Below are 27625 nucleotides of genomic sequence, written 5' to 3'. Positions count from 1 at the left end.
ACTAGTTCATCTTTTTAATATTGCTAGTCAGATTATAATAAATAGACATTACAATAATCACTTGCATACCGAAATATATAGGGTTTAACAATTTGATGAACAGATATACAAAAACAAAAAGAAAACACAGACACGCACACACACACGTTGGGTTTCCATGTTTTATGGGGACTTTATATATTTATGAATCTGGCAACCATTCTGTTTATCTTTGTGCATCCCATGCACGTATTTCCAATACTTAAAAAAAAGAAACGTTTTTCCCATAGAAATTGTGAACGTTCCCTATTTAAGTATAGCCTACTACTTTATAAATTCCGGATCCGTCCACCTATTATTTGCACTCGCACGGACCGGACGACTGTCACACCGTCAAACAGTCGGGAAACGGATATGAAGTCTGTCCACCGCGTTCGGTAAGAGAGAGGGTCGACAAAACATTTTTGTCCTGTTGATAACTTAGCGCTTCGACTCTATTCATTAGCTTTTGGTCGTATTTGTTCCCGCTTCCCCTGAATTGTTTTAACAGTGAGTATGATGAGCGTTCATTTTTGTATTTCCTTGTTTATGGTTGCTAACAAGCTAGCGCGTGGCTAGCAAACTACGCGCGTGCTAATTATGCGAATTTTAAATTCCTTTAAGGCTTATATGAACACAAATGTTGCGTCTTATGGGCCTGGCAGGTGCGAATGTTTCGAGGAAGCTGTTTAAAGTCAGCTGGCTAGCACTATGCGTGTGAATCACCGCCAGTTGTCATTAGCTAAACTCGGGTGAGCTCAGCGCTTTCTAGAAGCTACTGCGCAGCTCAGATTAGCAGCGCGTCCCCGCATCTGGCGGGCTACAATGTTTTTTTTTTTTTAATAACTGTAATGGTCTGAGATGTTTGCATTTTTCCTTTTTCTGTTGTGTCTATCCCTCCATACGAGTGGCGATATATGGGACTTTTCACTCAAAACGCGTTTTTGCGGTTAAAAATGCGAAACGCAGGTTAGTGGAATTAATAAACCACGCAAGGCCTAGAGACGCGGTTTTTAATGTTAACTTTTTGAACTTAGCAAATTATTTAAAATAAATATTTAAAGCACAACGGCCATACATATTTACCACATTTACAAAAAACAATGGAAAAGTAGGCCAGTGGAGTGGATAATGCGTAATTTGATTTGCGGTGTCTTTATTCAGCTGATCCGATTTAACTTACGTTTGATAAGCCCTCCTCAAATTTCAGACCCGTTTAGTTTTAGTATGAATTGGTTCTTGCCGCCAAAAAGTAAGAAATAAGGCTTCTTCCCTATTTCTAGGTATTCTGGGGTGCAATGGACGACAGCAACGCAGTGAAGCTCTTTGTTGGGAATCTGGATTTGGAAACCACACAAGATGACCTAATAGCACTTTTTGCCCCTTATGGAGAAGTGGTGCACTTAACTGTACTGAGGCAGTTTGCCTTTGTCCATCTGCAGGGAGAAGGGGCTGCTGACCGTGCCATCCGTGATCTGAATGGTCGAGAGTATCGTGGCCGGAGCCTTGTAGTTGAGGAATCCAAAGGGAGGCCCCTCAATTCCACCAAAGTATTTGTGGGGAACCTGTGTGCTTCTTGTTCAGTTGAAGACCTGTATGAGCTCTTCTCGGCTTACGGCAAAGTTCTTGATTGTGACAAAGTAAAGAGTAAGTGTGTTTATAATACACCTGCTTTGTGTCAGTGCATAAATATTGGCGTTATATGACATTACAACTTGTTCTCTTGCAGCAAAGCTCTCCTCTTTAACAGGCTACGCCTTTGTGCACATGGAGCGCAAAGAGGATGCAGATCAAGCCATTGAGGGTCTTCACGGGACCTCATTTATGGGACGTCCGCTCGCAGTGGAGCTCTCGAAGGTACAGCAGACCACAAACAAGGTCCCTTGTGCCAGCTGTGGTGCGCATGGTCACTTTGCAGGAGAATGCCCAATCAACAGGCCTCCCATGGAGCATCACCAGAGTCAGGCTGCTGTCTTAGCTGCAGCAGCTGCCGCCGCTGCTGGGCTTCCTCTTCAGGTGCAGCAGAGTGTCCACAACTCTTTCTACAACACTGCGAGCACTGACCCGACGTTTGCAGCTCTGAAAGACTTGACCACTTCCAGGGTTGATGGCAAACCTGTCAGTGCCGCAGTCTACGGGGCCCTGGCAAGTCAAGTCTACAGTGCTGTCGCAGACCAGGTGCTCAGCTCGAGGACAAGCCAGGCTAGGGATGGCTACCCCACTGAAGGAGAAGCTCCTCCGGGCGCTACCGCAATTAACCCTGCCTACGGAGCAAATTCCTCTCTGTACGGTGCCAGTCCAGCTTATGGGACCATGGGAGGCACAGAGCCTGACCCCCAAGCCATGTTTGAAGCCGCTCGGGCCCGATTCTTTGAGCAGGGACAACAAGTTTTGGCCGAACAGCAGGCTGTGACCAAATCCGACCGAGACCGAAGTCCAATACGGCGCGCGGCCCCATTACTGCCTGACCCGGTTCCCCAGCCGTTCTCCCAGACACGACCCAAACGACGGGCCCTGCTCCCAACACCACCTGGTGGTCCAGAATTGCCTGCAGTTAAAAATGGAGACCCAATTGCAAGGTAAAGGCACCCTAAATGTTTTGCTACATAATGATATATATAATATTTTATATGTATGTATATGTATGAACAATATGAATTACATATACAATATTTATTCTTTCTCCATACCAGGTGCTATGCAGAGTACTACCAACAGTACCAGCAGTTCCAGCAGTACCAACAATACCAGCAGTACCAACATTACCAGCAGTACCAGTACAGCTATCCGCCGCCTCCGCCACCACCTCCTCCGATGCCCATGGTGCCTCCAGGCCCAATGGATCCGCAACAGATGGCCGCCCCTGGCACCACAGCTTCACCAAGAGTGTATGAGCCAACTTCAGCACACAAGGAGCCCCTCCTACGCCATCCTGATTACTCTCACCAACACACATCTGAGTCCCCATATCGATAGCCTCCATTACATGAGTGTGTGCACACGTGTGTGGCTGTGAAAATGTGTGCGTGCGTCAGTTTTGGTCCTACATGACAAAATAAACTGGAGGAAAGGGATAAATTGAATTATTTTAGTTTCGCAGTTATCTTTCCCCTGCATAATGTCAAATATGTCATTATGTACAGAATGTACAAGTTTACGAGGCCATTTTGATTCTGAGCCCCTATCGTTTTTTCCCCCTTATTTTTTCAAAGTGCTCAGAATTACATTAGCTGTCAGTTTTATAGATAAAATACCCTGACCGTTGTGTCAGGTCAAACATTCTCTGAAGTCAAATGACTGTGCCTTGTAAAAATAAACCTTTTTTTTTTGTACAGACTTTTGTAAAACTAAGTACGCCAGCTAAGGTACAGTTTTATTAGATTCATTGTTCAGCAAAGGAGCAAATCTCAGTCAAATATCTTAATCCAAATTGTTGTCAGTATATTGTATTTGGCTTAGACTGATGTTACATTTCACAGCGACTAGGAAGACAGCATAGTTTAGATTGAATATAAAGAGGACCTGTGTGACTGAAGTCTGTGTGTGTGAGAGTGAGAACACAATGTTAACAGTTTGGCTGATCCCTTAGCTTACATGAGCACCACAATCACATGCACATCATACTTATTTTGTATAGTCCTATTTGAGTAAGGGTGGTGCATATGGATATATTTAGGTAAATCTGCACCAAACAAATCCTCAAATCTGTACTTAAACGCTCTAACCACTGCCTCACTAGTGCAGATGGTTACGCCTGCCCAGTTCGACTACAATAAAACTGATATTAAAATCGCCTGTCGCGAAAGAGAGGTAAGAACAGATTAACTGCAAAAGGGACACCTTTAATTTGTCGCTCGATAGGCATATTCAATGTTCTAAATGTTTTCTATTTGGATACCTATATTGACTGAATGAGTTCGAGATGTCGTTGTTGCTAAATAGCAAACAGAACTGGTTCTATAGCCTGCCAGTAGCAATTATGCATGTTTTGCAGGATTTAAAGAGCAAACGACTGCCATCTCTGGCCTTGCATCGTTCTCTTACATGGACAGAATACTTGGGAGTATTGACTTACTAGTACGGGTGGTAACCCCTCAGATGTCTTTAAAAGAGAATGAGTTTTTTTACGTTCTTGTCTCCTTTGAAAGTAGCCCCATGCAATTACTATTGTTTCTCTGACCATTTATTTTGTTCACATTATTATAGTCTCTTTATTATTCGAGTCATGTGAAGTTATTTCAGGGGCTTTGGGGTGGAAACACTTAGTTATTTAGGGTGGCGGGGAGGGGGGGTGATAAACTTTTTCAGGCCTGACATATAGTTAGTTAAGGCAATTGGTTATAAGAGTGAAAAAACAGTGAAGTGCTTCATACAATTGTATTTTTGTTCTTAAGTAAAAAAAATGTGCTGTCCCAGTTTGAGCATTTTAGGCAATTCAATTAAACATACATGTTATAACATTATAAACTGAAAGTGTGTGAATAATTCATCCAGGTTAAAGTCCATGTAACTAGTGCCAGAAGTTTCAAACTTTTGTAAATGTATGAAGGGAATCTACCCAAAAATTCATACTATCTGCAATAGATGTTTTGCTAAAATTTCAAAGTGATACAGATGTAATGACAGTTGAGTAGCTTCCCTTCAGACACAATAAAAGTGAATAATGATTGAAATTGGAAGGCATGATAAAAAGAATGGTTTGTTTAATCATGTTATGTATGTCCTCTTTTCCTAGAATGCCCCTCAGGCAGTCTTCAGTCTTTCATTCCAAAGAAATATGGTGGGGTACACACACAAATCTCACTTAGCACACGTAACCCATTATCTCACCACTCTACATTAAAATTCATCTCTTTGATTACACTTCACAGGCAAACAACCACTGTAGTGTTAATGTTCTCAATTTGATGTATGATAGAATGGAGATGGAAAGGTGGTGGCGGTGTAGCTTTTTGCAGCACACCAGGACTCCACACAAATTATTCTACACAGTAAATTGTCTGTTTTGTATTATTATAAATAGTGTATGTCTTGTTATTATTACTGCTGTTCCAGCCACATTTTCCCTTTTCGCTAACTACAGCTAAAATGGCTCCCGGGCCTCAGGACGCCAAGTTGAGCATGACGGGGGAAGAGAATTAGCGCCCCACAATGCCTCGGACGTGCTCCCCACTAAGGTAAAGCCATTTGCCCCCAACCACGCCTGCACCTCGATTATACACTTCCCCATGATTCTAACACGCCTACTAGAGAGGCTCAGAACAGACCCACATCAGTTTATACTGACAGTACAGTCAACACAATGGGGATGGCACATATTTTCTGCTATGTGGTTGGATCAGTGCCTATTGTGGGGGAATTGTGTTGTTGTTGTTGTTTTTTTCTTTAAGCCTGGAGCAGTAGAATCAGCTTCTTTAGCTTCCCCAAAATGCTCATGGTTTGGTATTTTGTCTGAAACTTAATTGGTAGAAAATATAGTTATTTTCTGGGTTATTTGTTGGATTTTTCATATCTTTTGAGTAAATTTTTTGCCCCAAATTCTCATGATAAAAGGTTTTAGTGCCTTTGAGGTTTGTTTTCTGGCAGTATGCTTTCAAGTCAAGCTGGAAATAAATTTCCAAGTGTTTTCTCAAGTAGTTAGAGGGAAGAATGGCTGACATTTGCCTTGGCTTGTTCTCTGGCATTTAGTCTTTTTGAAGCACTTCCAGTTGGCGAGATGAGGCGCTCCAACTGTGTTTGAATACTTAAGAAGGGTGCAGAGCTGTCCAAAAGTAGGGCAATGATCTCGTAGGTGAGTAACCAATGCGTCCAGCTCACATCCACCTCAACTTTGTCTACTACCACCATTTCAGCCTCACAAGATCATAGATTCCACTTCAACACACTGATTTTAGTTTTAACTCTAAGAGAAGGGTTATTGATTCAGACATCTTCTGCAAATTGCTCATAACAGAAAACCATACATTTTTCAGTTTTTTTCAGTTCTCTCAGGGTAAAGATTGTGCATGATTGTGAATGTTGTCCACATACAGATTTGAATAAGCAAAATAAACTCTTTCCGCTTTAAGGTTTAGTTCACCCAAAAATGAAATTTGTCATTAATGACTCGCCCTCATTTTGTTCCAAACCCGTACTTCATTCATCTTCAGAACACAAACTAAGATATTTTTGATGAAATCCGAGAGGTTTCTGAACCAGCCATTGCAGCAACATCATTACAACTTTTATGGGCCTTGAAAGTTTAAAAGACATAGTTACAATAGTCCATGTGACTACAAGGGTTCAACCTTAAGGTTATGCAGCGATGAGAATACTTATTGTGTGCAAAAAAACAAACAAAAATAACAACTTTATTCAACAATTTCTTCTCTTCAACGTTGTTCCGTGCAGCACTTCTGGGTTCTACGTCAAAATGGCAGCTCATTATTTGCCAGCTCCAGCGTCGGCATCACGCGCATGCGTCGTGCTCACGTGAACAGCGTTGGCCAATAAAGAGCCAGTGTTCTGACTTCGAACTCGGAAGCGCTGCACTGTTAACTATGTGATTAGCGTAGGAGACTTGACATGGAAGAGAAGAAATTGTTGAATAAAGTAGTTATTTTTGTTAGTTTTTTGTGCACAAAAAGTTATAGTCGCTGCATAACATTAAGGTTGAATCATTGTAGTCACATGGACCATTTTAACAATGTCTTTACTACCTTTCCGGGCCTTAAAAGTTTCAATGATGTTGCTGTCTATGGCTGGTTCAAAAACCTCTCAGATTTCATCAAAAATGTCTTAATTTGTGTTCCGAAGATGAACAAAGCGCTTACGGGTTTGGAAGGACTTGAGGGTGAGTAATTAATGACAGAAATTTTTGGGTGAACTAACCCTTTAACATGGGGACCATCTGCTTCAAATTTGTCAAATTTATTTTGTGGGTATTTAAAAGCCCTTGTTTAAGGTAAGCCTATTCAGTCAGTCACTTGATACAAAACTCTTTCCTATCTGAAATCAACAGTTTTTCGAAGTCACGGTTTGTGCATTCCTTTTAATTATCAAAAAGGCTTTAACCTCAAATCTTTAGTTCAAATTTTAGAACACTTTACAGTTGATATATATTGATATGATACATTGATTTTGTGTCTTTTCACAACCTTCCAATGACTTAAAGCTTCATCTATGATTGATTTAAAGGTGCTTTGAAAAGCTGGGCAGTGGAGCATTATTTGTGGATAAACTATGATTGTAGATAATCCAGAACTGAAATATTCAGTGATTCAGGGAAGTTCAAGTATCATTGATCCTTTTTTCTAGGTCTGAATGGGCAACTTTCATTGTGGTCTATGTAATTGTCTTAATGTCTGAATCTGAATCCAAACGTTTTTTATTTGCAAACTGGCTTTAGTGCCATGATCTTTGTATTTTCTTCTTGTAAAGTTCAATAAATGATGCTTAAAGCGATTCATGGTCTTGTTTTATTCATTCATTCATTTATAATTTTGTCTATTTTCATGTTCAATTGATTTATGTATTGAGATTGTCTCCAAAATCTAAATGCATAACAATCTAAACGGTACAGTCACTTTTGCTTGTGCGTGAGACCTTACAAGCGATAAACCAAACTTGCTTGAATCTCTGTATCTCTTATGAATTTAGTTTAGGAACGTGCATTTGTTTACTTAACTCACTAATCGAAGTTAACTCTTTTCATTCTGTGCCGTTCTTAAATCCCGCCCATCACCTTTTAAGAAATTAAGTTGTGACCAAATACTGCAGCAGTTAGTCACTCATATTGGGCGCCGTTACTTGTAGAGTTTGGGCAGCAGCTGTCAGCTCATCGGCCGGTGAGAGCAGGGTCTGTCTTCTCTCCAAACCCTCACGGGACTCCGATTGTATGTTGAATTAAGAGGTAAATAATTAGGTTGTGTAGGTTGAGGGGATACCAAGCACCCCAGGAAAGACGGCAAAATGACAACGATTGAAACGCAAGTGCAATATAGTTCTTACATGATGACGACTGAGGAATACATGACCCAAGAAAACGACTGGGATCGAGATCTGTTACTGGACCCGGCCTGGGAGAAGCAGCAGAGGAAGGTCAAATCTCACTTTTTAATTTTCTTTATAAAGGTTTACGTAAAGTGAATTAGTGTACAGCCAGTAGAAAATAAGATATTAGATTATATACAAGTTTTAATCGTGTTTTAGTCTACCTTATGGACTGAAAAGCAATATTGTAAGGTGAAAAGACTCTTAATGAAATGACTTTACATAACACTCGGCTGTATCAGCACTGCACTGGTATCGTTGAATCTGCACGTTGTATACCGCTTTGTAACACGGACCAATCAGCTGTAGCCTTAAGCAACTCGAATGATTGGATAATGTTGTCTAACTTTAATTTCAACCATTGATTAAAAATAATTAACTAAAAAAATTGAGTATGATAATCATAATGCTATCGTTACTGCAACTAAGTAAACATTGGTTAAAAATTAATTTAAATGAGGTAACGAGAAATGTTCATTTATGTACTGTCACTACTTACTCAAATATATAACAAATATAAAAAAATCGAATCACATATATTTGTATGTGAAATCGTTTTACTTCACTGGAATTGAGAATCTTTTATTTGCCTGTTAATAGCTTTATTGAGCAGAAATTAAGTAGACTACTTGCATTATAGAGCACCGTGCTGCCCCTGCATTGCATTAGACAACTACACTAAGTGACAGTAACAGCTGAACAGATGAGGCAACAGTTAGAAAGAAGAGTCAGTGTTCAAAATGGAGGAAGTGGTTAAGCAGCACTGAGAGCTGCAAATAGATTCTACAACTAAAAATACTGGCCCCATTCTGTCCCCTTAACCCATTAATCCAAGGGTTCCAGTTTGTTTATCATCGTCTGTTGATTGTAATTAAATGACTTGAAGTTCATGTTGAGAGGTTTTATATTTTAATAAGCAAGGATTTAACATGACTGAGTGCACTCACTACTGAACTGAAACTCACATTATAGTTTTGTGTTTTTCAGATTGGTAGGTCAACTTGGTCTAAAAAACAAAGTCTAACTCTAAAAAAACTGGCACTTTCCATGAATAGGTTACAAAATATATCCTGATGGTGCTTTACCTTAAAAAAAAAGAAAAAAAATCATCATCATCCTCAGGAGGTCAAACTAAATTGTATAATTTGTTTTTCATTCAGAGTTTTGCAACCCCATTGTGTAATGCAGTTTAGCCCAGCCACTTAAAACTAGCTACTATTTTCAATTATGTTTGCATTATATGAAATTATGAAACATAATAGTTCTCCCAGCACAAACAACACACATCATTGCGCCTTTAATGCTTAAAAAAATAATTTGGGTAAAAACCCGAAGTGAACCATTTCAAAAGATATGCTAACTTTGTGTGTGTGCTTGCTATGCCAATTACTTGTGTAATTTTGTATGTCCACTGTATAGGGTGGTAATGTTTGGGGTTTTGCAGTAGCATTCATTGTTTTTGTCGTACTGTTGATGTATTTTTATGTGTACTCCTGGTAGCCTAACCTAGCGAACACGTTGTGGAAGCTGAAGGGGATCTAAATAAAGCTTGAACACAATTATTTTTGCACTTAAATGCGAATAATTGTCAATGCAGAACTGTCACACTGCACAATTCTCTTCACAAAACTTGACTCGATGCTGATATCACAGGCTTCCTTTTACTTTGGTTTGTTATTCCTGTAAGTCTTCCTGCTTCAGTGAATTACTTTTTAAACCTAAGCATCCTTGTGTTTTTCTTGGTCCCTTTGCCACCTGTTGGGACTAGTTTATTAGAGAACTCATCTGTGCAGTTTTGCATAACTTTAATGTGTCAGATCCTGCATGGACCATTGGGCTTTGATAAAGAGAGAGATTCTGATTCTGAATGTTTTATTTTATTTTGATTTTTTATAAATTTCTATGTTGTGTCCCAGAATTATGCTACTCTCCTTGCCTGTAAAGTCATCAGTTTGAGCCATGGTGCATGTAGTCCAGGCCTCATCCATTACCTGCATCAGTTACATGGAAAATGTCACTGAGTTCTCCAACATGAGAGTTTCATGGACACTTCTTTGGTCTCAAAGTATTGCACTCAAAGCACTTTTTTAGCACTAATGCACAGGTATGCATATTTCATCAAATTAAATGTGTATTTCGTCCATCTTTTTATGAGATCTGCAAATCAAAGTCAGAGGAATTGTTCAATTTTCCCTGTGGCAATAGTGCCACAGAACCTGAGGGTTTCAGATAGGTGTGCACATTCTTCAGGCATACGGTAGGGGGTGTGGGTAGAGGTGGGAAATGGTGGTGGTGGGGGGTGAAGAAAGTCATGAGTACGATCGAATGGCAGTTGCTATTCCAGAAGAGGTGTCCTTGTAGGGGAGCTTCTATAAACTACCTAATGAAAGCATGGGGGTGGGAAAGGGGTAGTTAACTGGAGACCAGGTCAGACAGGTAAATTTATTTCAGGCTGGATTTGACTTTCATGGCCGTTTAAATGCGAACAATAAAAAAGTGTGGAACATATAATAGGACAATAATAATAATTGGTTGCAGGTCACAAGTTTCTGTTGGTCAATCCCCTTCCCAGTCGAGCTATTGATTTCCACTTAAGGTGTCTTCCATAGGTTTTATACCACCTTAAAGTTAACGAAAGGTGCTATGGTGTATTTAAATAGCTTATATTGCTTTTGCTGTGCAAACAAAAGTCAAATGCAATGCCATAGCTAGGTTATAGCTTTAAGTGCCAGGCCTTCAAACTGTAAATATCATGTTACCCAGAATCCTAAGTTCAGCCCTTTCACCTGAATGTGCCTCATCCCTACAATTTCTCACAACCACATTTATTCCCTCTATAGCTTCTGTCAGTAATTATGATGTGACATCCTGGTCAAAACGTAAGGAAACATAAAGGTATTTTTAATAGTGTCGATTGCAGTGGCGTTATACCTTTACAGCTGGGTAGTGTTCCCATTATCTAACTAAAACCATAAAAATTTAATAAAAAAATGTAATAACAAACTTACTTTATTTCAGCTAGTTGACCAGGCAAAATTTCTCATCTTTTTTTGTTGAAGTACTAAAATAACTATAAAATACTTGAAGTACTAAAATAACTATGACTAAATAATTTAAAACTAATAAATAAAATTAGCTAAAACTACTAATAACCCCCCCACAAAATTACTAAAATAAAATGTAAGTGAATACAGAAAATATAAAAAGAAAATCTAATTCAAAATATGAGCAAAAATCATCTGTAGATCGTAAATGATCTGTTATCGGCTGTTGTCATCCCCCAATAAAAACAAGACTATAAGGCTTAGGTGAAGGTCTTTATTGGGTAAAACATTTGGGTAACACTTTATGGTTACACTTTGTTTTAAGGTGTCATTGTTACAGTGTAATTACATATTTAAGTACTGAGTAATATTAAGTAACTACATGTACCTACTCTAGGGTTAGGGTAGGATTAGGATTTGGTTGAGGGTTAGTTGCATGTAATTATGCATAATTTACTGTTATTACTATGGTAAGTACATGTAACATATTGTAACAAGGACACTGTAAAATAAAGTGGTACCCACTTTATTTGTTTCCTTGTTACACATGTAGTTACTATTATTATTATTATTACTACATAATTACTGTAAATTATGCATAATTGCATGCAACTAACCCTCAACCACACCCTAATCCTGAAGTAAGTGCATGTAGTTAATTATTATTACTCAGTCCTTAAATGTATATCATTACACTGTAACATGGACACCTTAAAATAAAGTGTAACTAATATTTGCAATAATCCAACTTTTTTTTAAGGGTATATACTTACCTGTAAATGGATCAATATAACCAAATATGCAAATGTATTTTGTTTATTAAAAAAATAAATGTTAAAATAAAAAATGGATAAAAAAATCCAAATATGCTGTGGTCCTTTAATTTATAAAAATATCCAATAACATGTAGAATTCTAAATATCTGTGTGTGCATGAGTCGATGGGTGAATTGTCTTCATTTTAAACTCTCCTGTCATGATAGCATCGAGGCTGCAGTCAGCTGACTCATAAATGCAAAGCTTTTGCACAGATGCATGCATGGTTGAAATGATGATGTAACTGGAGTGCCATTGGATCGCAAGGCTAAAATGACGGCTCAGTGATCGAGACTGTATTTGCTGTGGTCATCATAGTACAGTATCAGAAATTAGAACAAGAACCTCAGAACAAGAAGATTCAGGAAATAAAATCAGTTTCAGTCTGTGTGTGCTTTATATTTTTTCAGGCTATTTTAGTTAAGAGTTTGCACCTTCTAGTCTCAGTTTCTTAGCTTTAAGCATTACCCTTTCATTAATACTCAGATCTGAAGCTATTTAAAAGCTATTAATCAAAGCTGAGTGCTTTGTATATGAAAAATATCTGTCAAAAGGATTACATGCAGATTTTTAAAATGCCTGATTGATTTAAAGAGTTGATAAATCATCACTGCTAAAGATATAAGCCTGTGAAAACGCAATGAAACCATTACTGACATGCCAAGTTATTTCTGTACGACCAACCTGTTGCTTGACTAAATATTTATTCTCTCATTCGCAATGTAGTGAGTTCAAGGACGTCCAAGAAAAATGTTTAATGTTCCTGGTGCTCATACTTGGGTGGCCACTAAAATAATTGCGAAATCCGTGTTATATCATCCAACTCCAATTTAACACAACACTCAGCAAAGTGTATTGCTTTTGATGTTAATTGAATGTTTTATGAGTATGTTTTATATACAATAAATGGGCCCAGCGCTGTGGAACATCAAACATTTTCTTTCGCTGTAGTGTTTTGAGCGTCTGTTCCAGGAATGCTGTGCTTTCAGCTGTCTGCTGGTGTCTCATGGCTCCCCGATATAGCTTCCTTCACTCCCCCTTTCCTCTTCCTCCTCTTCACCTCCCCCTCCCACGGGACACAGGCTAATTTTGGTGATCTTTGTCAGAGGAGGGGTGATTTGAAGGGTGGCCACCTGCTGCAAAAGAGTCTCCACTTCCAGCCTTACATCAAATTACGTTGGTCCTTGGCATTCTTCAGTCACCTTATTCGCTCTCTTTCCCCTTCTCTCTTACGCTGGGGCTCCCAGTGAGGCATATACAGTCAACACTGTTTATAGATCCAACTCTATGTGTAGGTCAGGGTCAAAAATTAACCTTTGCTCAAGGAAAAAATGCCACCAAAACAAAAAATGCCACCTCAGATATTTTAAATGTGGGAACAAATGGCTTCATAGTACCATTTTATTTTGTTTTGATATTCTATTGTAAGCCTAGGCCTGCTCTTATGCATTTACAGCCATTTTCTTTATTATTTGATGTTACAAATTATTTCAAGAAAAGGGATGTCATGCTGTATTTCTATATGACCTATATTGTATTTTTTTTTCCCCTCAGACCTTCACTGCCTGGTGCAACTCTCACCTGCGTAAGGCAGGGACACAGATCGAGAACATTGAGGAAGACTTCAGGAATGGACTCAAACTCATGCTGCTGCTGGAGGTTATCTCAGGTAAGCGTCACACTTGATCTGTTGAATATACGTGCTCTGTGTCCCATATCAGTGTTCTGTTGGCCATTGGCCAATATCAGGTTTGCACTCCTGAAACAATCTGGACATTAAATAAGTATACTGACATTAAATAAATATCCCCTTCTGGATCATTGATTGGGACGGTGGGAGATTACAGTGAACAGTGTTGCACATGTCATTTGCAAGGTTAAGTGTCATAAACACATTAAACAAAAAAATGTAAATAAAATATTATGTATATTAATTAAATACTATTATAAATATTAAAATATAAAAATATAGCATAAGCTTGAATTCTAAAGACCCTACAACAAGTTTTTTTTTTTGCAGTACTGTGTGGATTTCCTCCCACTTTTATATTATTTTCCTATTGGATTTGTTTTCTGACCTTATAACTTTTTCATGTTCCCAAATGTAGCTAATGTAAAGATGTTGTTACACTTCCCCTATTAATACCCTCACATGAAGCAAAGGAATATACATGTACTTATGAATTGATTTGTGTGTGTGGAATCAGGTGAGAGACTCCCTAAACCAGACAAAGGCAAAATGCGTTTTCACAAGATCGCCAACGTAAACAAGGCCCTGGACTACATCAGCAGCAAGGGAGTCAAGCTGGTTTCCATCGGTGCTGAAGGTAAGGATAAAAACTTCATCTCCTTCAGATTCTCTAATATCGTCACCGTAAGCCCCTCTATTCTTGTCCATTTCCATAACTTCACTCTTCTGTCAAGTGAAACAGTTTTTTCTGTCTGTTCTGATTTGCAGAGATTGTGGATGGCAATGCGAAAATGACCCTTGGGATGATCTGGACCATCATCCTGCGCTTTGCAATCCAGGACATTTCAGTGGAGGGTGAGAGACTCCAAACATTTGACACATTAGCACCTCTGCGCTCTTGTTTATTTAAAGGCCCACTCATTTTGTTTGTCACACTGGTTGGTTTGAAAGTCGCTTTGAACTTTTATTGACACCAAGTAGCATAGATGAGGCATCGCTCAAAAGTAAGTTTTTATAGTTACCACCAGTGCCATTGTAGAAGTGATTAGTATTTGGCTTAGTATTAGTAAATTTACACCTGCTCACAACCACACATAAATGCATGGAATACAGGAAGGAAAACATCTGCATAATCCATGTTATTATAGATTACTATTATTGAGAAAATCAGTAGGCCTTTTTTTCCACACTTAACACTTTAAGTAATTGTGGCGAGCAGGGCTGGTCCGAGAGCCGTGGGAACGGAGTGAGGTCTGTGGCGCAAGTGTTAATGAGCGTCACCTGCGCGCCACACCGGTCTCGAGTCCCACTGATGTCACTTCTCCTTTTATTCTTCCGGAGCTCCTCCATGGGACTCGAGAATGGTGTGGCGTGCAAGTGACCCTCATTAACACGTGCGCAACCGGCCTCACTCCGTTCCCATGGCTCTCTACCCTCCCCTACTCGCCACAGTAATTGTTGTAGGCATGTTGGCCAATAAGTCTCTTTTATATTTCTGCAATATACTGGAGTCAAATCTGAGAGAGGAGTTCAGAAAAGACTAGTTGTAATTTTCATGGAAGGGGATTATGCTGAAATGACTGGAATTCATTAACATACACGTTTAACTGTCAAATTTGAGGTTTACGAAGCATTTGTGAATCCAGAGGCAAATTCCCATTTAGGAGCAAATTGCTTGAATTTACTCATATAAACGAAAAGTCAAATGAGCGCATCTTTAAAATGAAATGTTGAAGGGTAAGGTCAACTGACCTGATGATCCACTGACCTGATCCTCACAGAGACCTCTGCTAAGGAGGGCTTGCTGCTGTGGTGTCAGAGGAAGACTGCCCCCTACAGGAATGTCAACGTGCAGAACTTCCACATCAGGTGATTCCTGCTTTACTCCTGTTGACCATTGGAGAGAACAGCATGTTGGCTTATTTTCACTATCTCATACTCCGTTTAACCGATTACAGCTCTTGTTATTGTGCACATGTGTACATTATCTCTGTTAAAACTCATCTTCGCATTACCCATCATGCTTCTAAACTTTCACCGAGCACCTCTGCACAACACTTATAATTTTGTTAATCATTCCCATGACTATTTTCTTGTTCTTTCTCCATGTTTTCCTCCTTTTGCTTGTGGTCTGTGTCTCAGTTGGAAGGATGGCCTGGCTCTCTGTGCCCTCATCCACAGACACAGACCTGACCTCATCGATTACGCCAAACTGCGCAAGGTGCCATCACCCCCTTTCAGTCACTCTCATCATGCATGTCTGCCTTCTTTTTTGTTCATTAGCTATATGTCCATTCATCTGCTGTTTCAAACTTACCTTTTCACTCACAATATATCTGTCATCTTTGACCTGTTTGTAACTAACGTTGTCTCTTGGGCTGTGAATGCACTGTTAATTGCTTCTAAAAAAAAAAGGAGCTGAATTTTACACAAAAAAAATTAACACTATTTTTCTTATTTAGAGTGGAGAAAAAGGTCTCATTTGGTTTGTTTTTTTATTCCATGAAATTCTTTAAAGTATTTCGGTTTAGCATTGTACATGAATATGGTTATCATGGTATAACTATAAATCATGGTAGATATCAAAGTGCCATGGTATTACCATCTGACATCATATTTTTTTGTAAAGAACTAAATTTATCTAAAAAAAAAAAAAAAAAAAACTGAAATGGAATACATTTTTGCCTGTTTAATGATGTCACTAATGGTCTGTAGTGTATAAAATGGCATGTTCCACATCTAAAAATGGTGTTTATGATGTAAATGAGTATGAAAATTTTGCCATGATGGTTAATGATTAACTGTCTTTTCTTGCAAAGTTCCGTTGAGGAGTGTGGAAAAAGTTTATTTTGTTTATCTATTAATTCTTCATTGAGTTTCTGGCTTTGTCTGCCATTGCAGGATGACCCCATTGGCAACCTCAACACTGCTTTTGAGGTAGCAGAGAAATACCTTGACATCCCTAAAATGCTTGATGCAGATGGTACAACCTCTTGGAGAATCATACGATTTCATTTTTCAAAATGTAAAAATAAAATGGTTTCCCGAATAGTTTGTTTGTCTCCATTTCAGATATTGTGAACACTCCGAAACCTGATGAGAAGGCCATCATGACCTATGTGTCATGTTTCTACCATGCTTTCGCTGGTGCAGAGCAGGTATGGGAATTCTTCTGGAGATGAACATCTGTATAGGAAGGAGAGTCGCTCCTTTTAGAATGTAATTGCCCACCTTATTTTCCCTTTTGTAATCAGTCACACTGTCCTCCAGGCTGAGACAGCAGCTAACAGGATTTGCAAAGTATTGGCTGTGAATCAGGAAAACGAGAAGCTGATGGAAGAATACGAGAAACTGGCTAGCGAGGTGAGAACACTCAAATTCTCTATTAGATGTACAATATTTTGTTAATTTCTACAAACATGTGCCTGCTAGTCTTGGTTCTCCCCAAGGTTTCTTCTTCAACCCACTTAAACATACACTTACATTTTCTCTTCAGCTTCTGGTGTGGATCCAAAGGACCATCCCCTGGTTGGAGAACCGTGTGGCCGAGCAGACAATGCATGCCATGCAACAGAAGCTGGAGGATTTCAGAGATTATCGTCGTGTGCACAAGCCACCCAAAGTTCAGGAGAAGTGTCAGCTGGAGATAAACTTCAACACCCTGCAGACCAAGCTGAGGCTCAGCAACAGGCCTGCTTTCATGCCCTCTGAGGGCAAAATGGTTTCAGTATGTGTTGCTCCATTTTTCTTAACACACGTATATGGGGGCAAATGACCTTGGCTTTCAAGTACCCCTATAGAGTTGAAAGTATATTCTACCCGCTGTCCCCTTCTGCAGGACATTGCCAATGCCTGGAAGGGTCTGGAGCAGGTAGAGAAAGGTTACGAGGAGTGGCTGCTCACAGAAATCCGTCGTCTGGAGAGACTGGACCACCTGGCTGAAAAGTTTAAGCAGAAGTCTACCTTGCATGAATCATGGACCACAGGTATTAAGCACACATTTTAGTCAGCCATTTGAACTCTACTTTGACAACTGACATATTCCTCCTCGTTTTTTCTCATTCTTCTCGTTTTGTAATGCTCAACACAGGAAAGGTGGAGCTGCTGTCTCAGAAGGACTACGAGTCAGCCTCTCTGATGGAGATCCGTGCTCTGATGAGGAAACATGAGGCTTTTGAGAGCGACCTAGCTGCTCACCAGGACAGAGTGGAACAGATCGCTGCCATTGCACAGGAGCTCAAGTAAGATAAATCCACCTCAGGCCCCTTGAAATAAGGATAGTACTTTCTTACAGATTTTACTGTAGGTAATGAAAATGAAAATAAAATACACTGTTCTTTAGTGAACTGGACTTTTATGATGCTGCCACCATCAATGCCCGATGCCAGGGCATCTGTGACCAGTGGGACAACCTCGGCACCCTGACCCAGAAAAGGAGAGAATCACTGGAGGTACATGTATATGATAAAACTCTTCCCCAATTGTCTATTTCTTGAATTGAGAATGGGGTAAAAACCAATGTAGATTCTACTTCCAGAAACATTAAGACTCTTTTGCATGTTTAGGCAATAAAGAGTTAGCCTGGAAATCCAGACCTAAATCTGAAAGATTAAGGGTCTGGAACGGCTAATGAAAATCGTCCAGCTCGAGGGGCGGCACCAAGCATGCATTTGAAAATCTCACTGCACGCAAATGGATAACACTACGACCAATCACAACAAGCCCCATACGCTTAGCTACCAGCGGAGCTAACTGGTAGATTAACTGTTTACTAATAACTTCGATGTCATAGCGCTGTCGTCATCTGTTTAGCTCGCCTCTGGCCCGCCTATATCAGATAACCCGATGTGATTGGTGCAGCTCGGATACAAGGGCATATTTAATGAGCATTATTACACGACGCCAGAGTAAACTCGCTGAGCAAATTCAACTTGTTCTCTCGTGAGAACTCTGGATTTCCAGAGTAATAAAGAGTATGAATAAAATGTGATATTTACAGTGCATAAAGTGTGTGGGCTTGCTGTAATCTTTCTCTTTGCTTTGCCATAGCGTGTGGAAAAGCTTTGGGAAACAATTGACCAGTTGTATCTGGAGTTTTCCAAGAGGGCTGCGCCCTTCAACAACTGGATGGATGGAGCTATGGAAGATCTGCAGGACATGTTCATTGTGCACAGCATTGAGGAGATTCAGGTGAAAGACAAATGCTAAAGTTGAAGGAATGCTTATCTTCCTAAATAAGATTGTGTAACTGAGCTTCAGTATCTTCTCAATATGTTTTGGGCCTAGGACCTTTTTGTAGTTCCCTTAAATCTCACTTAACTTCTCTAATGATCCCCTTTTTCTACCTTCTTTTCATTGACTACTTACTCACAATGTCTTAACATCATTTGGTTCTCTCCTGCTTTTATCTACCTCAGAGTTTGATCACAGCCCATGACCAATTCAAGGCGACCCTACCAGAAGCTGATAAGGAGCGCTTGGCCATCATGGGCATTCATAATGAGATCCTGAAGATAGCTCAGACGTACGGGATCAAGATAGTGGGTGAGAATCCCTACACTGTCCTCTCTCAACAGGATATTAGCAACAAATGGGAAGCTGTGAGTACTTTACAATCTATATTTTACAATTTCAGAATAATCAGCAATAAAAAATGGTTGAACATGGAGTCATTTAAGCTCCTTTCAGCTTTCCCACTGAGAAATATTGCTTCCTTCCCAACAACAGGTGAAGCAATTAGTCCCAATGCGTGACCAGGTGTTGCAAGAGGAAGTGGCCAGGCAACAGTCCAATGAGAGGCTGAGGCGCCAGTTTGCTGGTCAGGCCAATATCATTGGACCCTGGATTCAGACCAAGATGGAGGTGTTTCACCATACACCGTACTCACATTTAAAGTTACATATTACATAGTGTGTGAAAACTAAAACGGAAATATCTGAAATAATCTTCCTCATGGTCAACAGGAGATCAGCCATGTGTCAATTGACATTTCCGGTTCCCTTGAGGAACAGATGAACAATCTGAAAACATATGAACAGAACATCATTAATTACAAATCCAATATTGACAAACTGGAGGGAGACCACCAGCTCAGCCAGGAGGGACTGATCTTTGACAATAAGCACACCAACTACACTATGGAGGTACTGACGACCAGCTATTTTCTATTCATTCTGAAATGTATTTCCTCTTTGAAGTGTCAAGTGTCATTAGCTAAGGTGTCTTACATAGACGTCCATTTCCATCAAGTTCCTTTAATCTCACCTTACCTACAAGGCATGTTTCCTATTATGTACATTTCAGCATGTCCGTGTGGGATGGGAGCAGCTCCTCACCACTATTGCCCGCACAATCAATGAGGTTGAGAACCAGATCCTGACCCGTGACGCCAAGGGCATCAGCCAGGAGCAGCTGAATGAGTTCAGAGCCTCATTCAACCACTTTGACCGGGTTTGCAATACATGGAGTCTTTGGTTTCTACTTAGAATACACATAGTTGTGCAACATTGTCCAAATTGTAGAATAAGCACCTCAAATTTTGTATTTGCAGAAGAGGAATGGCATGATGGATCCTGATGACTTCCGTGCCTGCCTGATTTCTATGGGTTATGATCTGGTGAGGGCATTTAGTCCTGGTCAAAATATGACTGGCAATTTTTTTTTTGCTTTAAAATCATCCAGAAATACCAGGGCACAAAATCAACTTTCTCTCTAAGGAATTATTTCTCATATAAACCCACCCTTTTTTTTTTTAGGGTGAAGTTGAATTTGCACGCATTATGACTCTGGTGGACCCCAACAACACAGGAGTTGTCACCTTCCAGGCCTTTATTGACTTCATGACCAGGGAGACAGCAGAGACTGACACTGCTGAACAAGTTGTGGCCTCCTTCAAAATACTAGCTTCTGACAAGGTAATTCCAGACTAAGAACCATCACAAGAACCTGTGTGCTTTATGAGAATCTGCTAAATATGGCTCCTGTTGTCTAACCATATATTTTTTACTACATTCTGCAGGCATACATTACAGTGGAGGAGCTGAGAAGGGAGCTGCCCCCAGAACAAGCCGAATACTGTATCAGCCGCATGACCAAGTTCATAGGCGGTGATGCTCCCCCAGGCTCCCTTGATTATATCTCCTTCTCCAGTGCCCTGTATGGAGAGAGTGACTTGTAGAGCCCTTTGTCACATCCACCACCTACAGTATACCCTTCCCCTAAATTCATGAAACCCTTAAACATCTAACTCCAAGAACAATGTCAGATGTAATGGATGGCCTTGCTGCAATGATTTGGTCCTGTGCGTCACCAGTTGATATAACATGATGAGGGACACCATCAATTGCTGTTTGATCCTTGTTAGTGGTCTGTCCCTTATGCGGTGAAAAGTTTTCATAAGCCAGTAGGGATTGAAGAGTACAAAAACCTGTCAGAACATCATTCTTCACATTGACAGTTATTAAGAGACATCTGCTCTCCCTTCATACAAATGGCTTACATTTTGGAGGAAGAAAAATAAATGATCCTAAAGAATATCACATTTTGTGTATTTTGTTGAATATATTAGTGCTATCAAATCGATGAATCCAACATAAGTTTTTATTTATATGTGTATGTATATTTATATACACACGTATATATATATATATATATATAATAAATCTATATATGTACATGCACATATTATATAAAGAAAAACTTATGTTAGATACAATTAATCAACTTGACAGCACTATATATATATATGCGCATGTATCTGAACTAAATGAAAACATCAATAATATATGCTTAGTGTATTTCATTGGTCTTGAGTGCTAATATTAGTTTTCCATTATGCATAGAATAGTAATGTTGCTCAGTATGTAAAAACTGACAATTCATGCTAAGCCCACAAAATTCCACATAAGGCACCAGCAAATCTAATCTTTTTTTTATTTCTATACCGGGCTTAAGCTGTTACCGACAAGTCAGAGTGACTAATCACATGAAGCGTTTATATTTTTACATTTTATTTATAAAAAACACACACACAAATAAAAAAAGCATACAAAATATAAAAGGTAAATAACTGCACCAAGATACAACTTAAAAGATTAAAAAAGTGAAATATTCCCTTAAAAAAACATCCTATGGAAATGTAAAAGTGAAAGGAAGGAACATAAAATACCCCATAAGATTGAGATAAAAAGTTTATAACATCTATGGCAGGGGTGCCCAATCCTGCTCCTGCCGATCAACTGTCCTGCACAGTTCATTTCCAACCCTAATCAAACACACCTGCCTTTAATTTTCAAGTGATCCTGAAGACCTTAATTGTTTGCTTCAGGTGTGTTTGATTAGGGTTGGAGATGAACTGTGCAGGACAGTCGATCGGCAGGAGCAGGATTGGGCACCCCTGATCTACGATATCTAAATTTGTTTCTCCTTCTTTCCTTCATGAGATCTTCAAAATCATGGTTATAAAGTGCTATAAAGTCCAGAGTATACTTGAATAGAGCAAGGAAAAATAAATATACAAAGGCCTCAAGACAGTTCTCTGAGTAATAAGATAACAGCAGTGTCATCTTGTGAGATTTTCCCTAAAGAATTGTTTTAAGGCCAAAGGAGAGAGCGGCACCCAGAGAGAGTCCCAAAGCCAGGAAGAAGGTCATCAGAGCCCCTGCTGTCTCTGCATCTTTAGGCCTCACCAGCCTAGATAAAAAAATAAACAGAAGAGTTTGTGGGTGTTCCGAGAAATATTATGTGGGGCAATGGGTTGAAAATACCAGGAATAGTGACACACAGAATTAATGTACTATTTACTTAACCCAGTTGATTTTGAAAATATTTTTGTGTTATCTTTAAGAGTACTTACTGTGGAGCATAGCTCATGGAGAGGCAGGCAAAATATCCACTTGTGATGGCAAACAAAGACATGCAGATAATATAAGCCAAGTCATGATTGAAAAAGACTGGAAGATAGGAGCGAGGCTGAACGTTGCAGAGCATGAGGGCAGGAATGAAAGCTACCCGTAATACCACGAAAAGAGGGAATAATTTACTCTTCATCGAAGGCTGGGAATTTGGGAAAAGAAAAATTAGATGTTAGATAAAGAATCATTTCCAAAAGTAATCATTATCATAGCACTGTATTGTGTTGATACAGGATCCGATGAGACTCACCCACTGAAGACGAGAAGTGAGACTTCTGCCTATCCAGTCCATCACATTGAAGACAATGAATGAACACAAAGGGATAAAGATGTTCTCTATAAGATGAAAAAGGATATAAATCAAAGTGCTTTGAAAAGCATAATGCATAATTATAATCTTTTGTAGACTCACTTTCAAATAAGCCAGACGATTCTGTATTTACTGTAATTGCTGGGAAAACGGACAGTGTGACGGCAAACACGCATGTCACACAAAATGCCATCACCCATATCTAAAAAAAATGAAGTTAAATAAATTATTAAATAATATATATCCAGATATTTACTATTACTTGTCTTAAAATAAATGTACTACATTTTTCCTGAGGTTTGAAACAAGGATGCTGGTTATAATAACAAAATACTTTCAGTATACCTTTTTGAAGACCTGTGGCACAGTTGACTTCTCCTCAGGTTCTTGTTTGAGCTCATTCAGCTTTTTACATGCTTCAGCTTCACCAATGTTATAGAATCCATTGTCAGCATCATCTAACTTCATTTTATCCATCTCTGTAGCAACAAAAATAACACAAAAACACAGTGATTGTCTTTGCTGTAGTTTGTCCAAACACTGGAAAAATTTGCAATTTGACATACCAGATCTATCTGCTGGTGGCTCTTTCTGTGTCTCTGCAGTTTTAGGGGACACATTTTCCAAATAAAGTTGGGCAAATCTCTGAAATATAACAAGGAATTTCATTTATACAAAATAACATAAATAATCTGAATATTGTTAATGCACTATTATCATATTTTAGAGCAATTTTCAAATGAGCAGTAAATGCTTTTATCTGTGTTGTTGACCCTCAACAGTTAAATGACAAGTAAATAGAAATCATGATGGCCTAAGGCACCTACCAGATGCGGAAGTATGAGATAGCAGCACAAAGTAAGCAGAGTGGCGGCACAGGGGGTAATGAAATATCCAAGGGCAGAACTCTCAGAGTCGGTTTTAACTAAAGGAGGCATAAAAACCTAACTGTCAGCATAAATGTTTTTCTCTCAGAGTTTTAATAAAAAGCCCCTCGTATTATTTAGGTTCATGTAGGCATGGTGTGGAATAGGGCTGCACATTAGAGGCCTGCATGGGACTGTTTTTTTTTTTTAACCCTGCTCCCGCAAGGTGTGTTTCCCTCCCTCCCGCCCGCATCCACAAACATTCTGTTACAGCTTAAAGAAATTGTGAAAAAATTACAAACATTAGTAATAATTAAACTTATGTTAAATGTTCAGAATAACAGAGAAATTTTGGTTTAGAATTAGGGTGTCTGGGTTTATTTTTCAATAGCAACCAGCTGGATGTACATTATCCTCTTATTTAGAAGAATATGATTTTTATCATTCAATTTGTAAGGAGTTTGCAGGTACTTACAGATATTCGATAACAGCATGGCAAGACCCGAGAAGATTCCTGCCACCGCCTGTCCACTCATAAACAGGGAGCTGAATCTCGGGGGTAGTTTACTGACCAGACCAAACAGACTACCTTGCAGAACGGCCCCAAACACTGAGAGAAACAACGAGGGGAGTTAGATTTGTCCACTGATTCACTCACTGAAAGATGCTGAAGTAGAAGTGGAGTGGATCTATTTTAATACTCTATTCAATATGAAGTGAAAAGGTAAATGCGAACATATTGTAGATGTAAGGCATAAGAAACCTACTGTTAATAAACCAGATTGTTGCCATGGTAATGGAAAAGAAGTGGTCCTGGTCCATCTTAACTTTCACTAAAATGGCCGTGAGAATGAAGAGAAGTAATATGAAGACCATGCTACCCGCAATCCGCATCTTCTCTGCAATGCTACATAAAGCAAACGAGAACAAAATAACTCATGATTATAATACGACCTATACACCTCTGTACCAATACAACACTACGACATGCAAAAGTAAACAAAATTAGCTTGACTGAACCAAGTACTCACTGCTGGTATAGAAAGGAGTTGAGAAGTGTGAATAGCAGCAAGGGAAGCTGAGCTAGCAGCACACTCATGTTATCAAACATATATGGGTCTGACTGTGAAGAATCTGTACCATTTCTCAAACGGTCAGTGAAATACTGCAAACAGAAGAGAATGGAGGATGAGCACATGAAATTTAAAGATAACCTTAAGTATTAATCAGTAAAAGTATGTCTGTCTTACATTCATTGCAGTTATGAAGAAGTTCCATGGAAGCAGAGTTCCCATTCCCAACAAGAAAAAGATAACAGCCACAAGGCCACTGTCAAGGTTAGAGAGACAATTATGCTAACATCATGTCATAAACTAAACAAAATGAATGAAAGTTAACATCTTAATATTTTTCATGAATAATTCAGCATGGCCATGATGCCAATTGATTTTCTGTTCTCTAAATCAGTTGACATAGGCATCAGAACTCCACTCACTGCTTATCTGATGTCCCCTTACAAATCCTCATTTTGAAATGTTCTGAGAGGAAAAAAAGAAAAAGAAAAAGTTAAATGTTTGTTGTTAGATCATGATCAAGTTAGTGACATCAATACACAACCATATAGCACTGATTTTATATTACTGTACTGACATCTACAGGAGTTGTGGGTGAAGTAGATACCAGAGGCGTGGGTGAATTTTGCAAGCACTGCTTGTTTATTAACAGAAACTGTTATTGGTTTTAAATACATTTAATTAACCATGATTTGTTTTGTGATTCTAGAAGATTCTAATTCAATAAAAAAATATTGAGAGGGAAACATTTGATTTCAGTTTACATCTTGATGTTTGTGTTTTAGCTTCATAATTCATTTAATTTTTATATAATTAAATGATTTAAAGTCATCCTGTGGCTGAGGCCCACCAGTAGGAACTTGTTTAAATTATTACTAAACTCATTCCCGTCACCACCAAAAATAAATAAATAAACGCGGGAAACGTCTTTCCCGGATGACGTAATAATCATCAGTTTCCTCTGTCAACTTGAAAATCCCGCGTCAAGTGCAGCTTCAACGACGAACTACTTAAACTATCGTAACGTTGATCAGTATACTATTAATGTCTAGTTCTTGTTTAATTTATTGACTTATAAATAAATAAAATAAGCATTTATATCAAATCAAATATACACTAAAATCATATACGTTAATCATAAATATTTTCAATTTTGTTAAAGATACTAAAAACCTAGTATCCTAAACGTGAATCACCCTTCACTCAAAATCTGAAATCATATAACTTATGCCCAAACAATACCTGCTCCCTTCTACATCTGTCAACCAACTTTCCAATGGATTTCGAAAAAAGAAAAGAAAAAGTGAAAGAGACATTCGAGCAATTACTGCTGCTATAAATAAATATTGATTCAGTGACTGCACTGAAATAGAATATATTATTCTAAAATTCGATGCGTTCATTTAAAGTATTTTAAAAACAGAATATCCAGTATATTAAAATAAATACTCACAGAGTCGTAGACACACGTCGTCTTTCCTCAAATCAAGAAGCGGGCATTCCGGGCAAGCGGCTGAAGCGCGCACTTTTTTTGAAAGTCCAGCCCACCTCTCTCTGTAGATCTCATGGGAGAGTGAGCCAATCATTGTCAGGTGACGTCACACACAACAAACCCACGTGTCTGACAAAGTCAGATAGAATATGGTGTTTCTCAAAACGAAGAATGCAAAGATAAAATAAATAATTTTAAACATCTTATTGTATGCCTGATTTGCTGATGATTCAATTTTTTTGACTGATATCAACAGCACTAATGAACAGCTAAATGCACCGCTGACAAAAATCGTATGATACTTTTGAGACAAATGAACAACACAAGCCGCCCATTACAAAATATTTTAATTTAAAGGCAACACAACGAGGATTAAAGGACAAAATGAGGAATCGTCACTCAAAAGCACCACAGCTGCACAAAAAATAAAGAGGAAACAGTCGTAAACTGGTATACAAAACAATAAATTAGGCGACATCTATGCACTTACATCTATTAGGTGACATCTTAGCCATGCATTTACATTTTAATAATGGAAAGTGACCACTCCAGGGCGATCTACAACTGTGTTGTGCTGCTGGCATCTGTGGGACACTCAGCGAGACACAGATTGACAAGTTCAAAGTTCCAAACGCTTTGCTCTGCCCTTCCTGCAGTGTAAACAGCGGCAATATGACTTATACACTTCGATTTACACGGTTAAAATATTCTTACCGTTGTCTCTATACGAGCTGGCATCTTGCCTACAACATATCGTTTTGAGTTTGACATATCGTGTGGTTCTGTGTGATTTGGACAACTTCAAGTTACGCCCACTTCCTGCCCCTCTCTTGCAGTCCGCAGACAGACCTATGAGACAGACCCATCTCGAGTGGAGGGTTAACTTAGAGTTACGGTTACGCACAAATTACATCGAGGAAGATGGACTTCACGCTCCGACCATGGCTCTGCAGTGAGCAGCCTCTTCGTCTATGAGTCGCTTCTTCATCCGTGTTAGTATTTATTTTGTTTTCAGTGTTGAAACAGCTATTAGGAAAATACGACATGTTTTTAATCATTTTGTTTATTATTAATATTTTATTAACAACTATTTAATATTGTTTAATATATTAATAAAGTCAACACTCATATAAGCACAATATAATCCACTACGATTTTTTTATACTGCAAAAAGCCTGCATATTGATCATACATACATGGTAGTATTATTATTATTTTTATTATAATGAATTTATTGCAACACTTCAATATGTGAATTATAATCTCAGAAAACTGAACACATTTTTAGCGTTATCAGGCTTTTATCAACGGAGTTGCACACGCTAACTATACATTGGCATGCCACAAGACGGCACTGTTTTCAAAACTCCTGAT

General features: G+C 38.8%; 3 protein-coding genes across 4 annotated transcripts; 2 read left to right on the top strand and 1 right to left on the bottom strand.

Annotated features, from left to right (window-relative positions):
• Window positions 1–337: 337 nt before the first annotated feature.
• Window positions 338–7461, top strand: rbm14a (RNA binding motif protein 14a). 2 transcript variants are annotated; one of them, XM_082141046.1, is made up of 4 exons: window positions 338–416; window positions 1302–1665; window positions 1748–2597; window positions 2712–7461. In XM_082141046.1, exons 2-4 carry the CDS (start codon window positions 1317–1319, stop codon window positions 2992–2994), a joined length of 1482 nt encoding a protein of 493 aa, XP_081997172.1. In that variant the 5' UTR covers window positions 338–416; window positions 1302–1316; the 3' UTR covers window positions 2995–7461. The 2 variants fall into 2 exon arrangements, with proteins under 2 accessions (XP_081997172.1, XP_081997171.1); XM_082141045.1 differs by having other exon boundaries at window positions 367–528.
• Window positions 7462–7638: 177 nt separating this feature from the next.
• actn3a (actinin alpha 3a) lies at window positions 7639–21133 on the top strand. The gene is made up of 21 exons (XM_082141022.1): window positions 7639–8097; window positions 13463–13577; window positions 14116–14235; window positions 14367–14453; window positions 15380–15467; window positions 15741–15819; window positions 16500–16581; window positions 16671–16756; window positions 16869–16961; window positions 17095–17325; window positions 17437–17584; window positions 17689–17839; window positions 17941–18049; window positions 18648–18788; window positions 19016–19198; window positions 19326–19460; window positions 19562–19741; window positions 19902–20048; window positions 20149–20214; window positions 20354–20512; window positions 20617–21133. Exons 1-21 carry the CDS (start codon window positions 7969–7971, stop codon window positions 20773–20775), a joined length of 2688 nt encoding a protein of 895 aa, XP_081997148.1. The 5' UTR covers window positions 7639–7968; the 3' UTR covers window positions 20776–21133.
• Window positions 21134–21512: 379 nt separating this feature from the next.
• slc29a2 (solute carrier family 29 member 2) lies at window positions 21513–26318 on the bottom strand. Its single transcript, XM_082140763.1, has 13 exons — window positions 26213–26318; window positions 25182–25224; window positions 24937–25015; window positions 24718–24851; window positions 24454–24593; window positions 24162–24296; window positions 23648–23745; window positions 23387–23465; window positions 23166–23299; window positions 22923–23022; window positions 22761–22846; window positions 22453–22652; window positions 21513–22289 (listed from the first exon to the last, which is right to left on the bottom strand). The coding sequence occupies exons 2-13, from the start codon at window positions 25211–25213 to the stop codon at window positions 22178–22180; spliced, it is 1329 nt and encodes a 442-aa protein (XP_081996889.1). The 5' UTR covers window positions 25214–25224; window positions 26213–26318; the 3' UTR covers window positions 21513–22177.
• Between the last annotated feature and the right edge of the window lie 1307 nt (window positions 26319–27625).

This window comes from Leuciscus leuciscus, assembly GCF_965113295.1.
Source record: "Leuciscus leuciscus genome assembly, chromosome: 16".
In the NCBI taxonomy this organism is placed as follows: Eukaryota; Metazoa; Chordata; class Actinopteri; order Cypriniformes; family Leuciscidae; genus Leuciscus; species Leuciscus leuciscus.
This window is presented reverse-complemented; position numbering and strand designations above follow the sequence as displayed.

Excerpts from the sequence above, each read along its gene's own strand:
- rbm14a (XM_082141046.1), top strand. The coding sequence starts at position 1,317 with ATGGACGACAGCAACGCAGTGAAGCTCTTTGTTGGGAATCTGGATTTG. Across the intron at positions 1,666-1,747 it reads TGATTGTGACAAAGTAAAGA|CAAAGCTCTCCTCTTTAACA; the intron begins GTAAGTGTGTTT and ends GTTCTCTTGCAG. Across the intron at positions 2,598-2,711 it reads AATGGAGACCCAATTGCAAG|GTGCTATGCAGAGTACTACC; the intron begins GTAAAGGCACCC and ends TCTCCATACCAG.
- slc29a2 (XM_082140763.1), bottom strand. The coding sequence starts at position 25,213 with ATGAGGATTTGTAAGGGGACATCAGATAAGCA. Across the intron at positions 25,016-25,181 it reads AAGGGGACATCAGATAAGCA|TGGCCTTGTGGCTGTTATCT; the intron begins GTGAGTGGAGTT and ends TAACCTTGACAG. Across the intron at positions 23,300-23,386 it reads GCCACCAGCAGATAGATCTG|AGATGGATAAAATGAAGTTA; the intron begins GTATGTCAAATT and ends TTGTTGCTACAG.
- actn3a (XM_082141022.1), top strand. The coding sequence starts at position 7,969 with ATGACAACGATTGAAACGCAAGTGCAATATAGTTCTTACATGATGACG. Across the intron at positions 8,098-13,462 it reads GGGAGAAGCAGCAGAGGAAG|ACCTTCACTGCCTGGTGCAA; the intron begins GTCAAATCTCAC and ends TTTTCCCCTCAG. Across the intron at positions 17,840-17,940 it reads GCCATTGCACAGGAGCTCAA|TGAACTGGACTTTTATGATG; the intron begins GTAAGATAAATC and ends ACTGTTCTTTAG.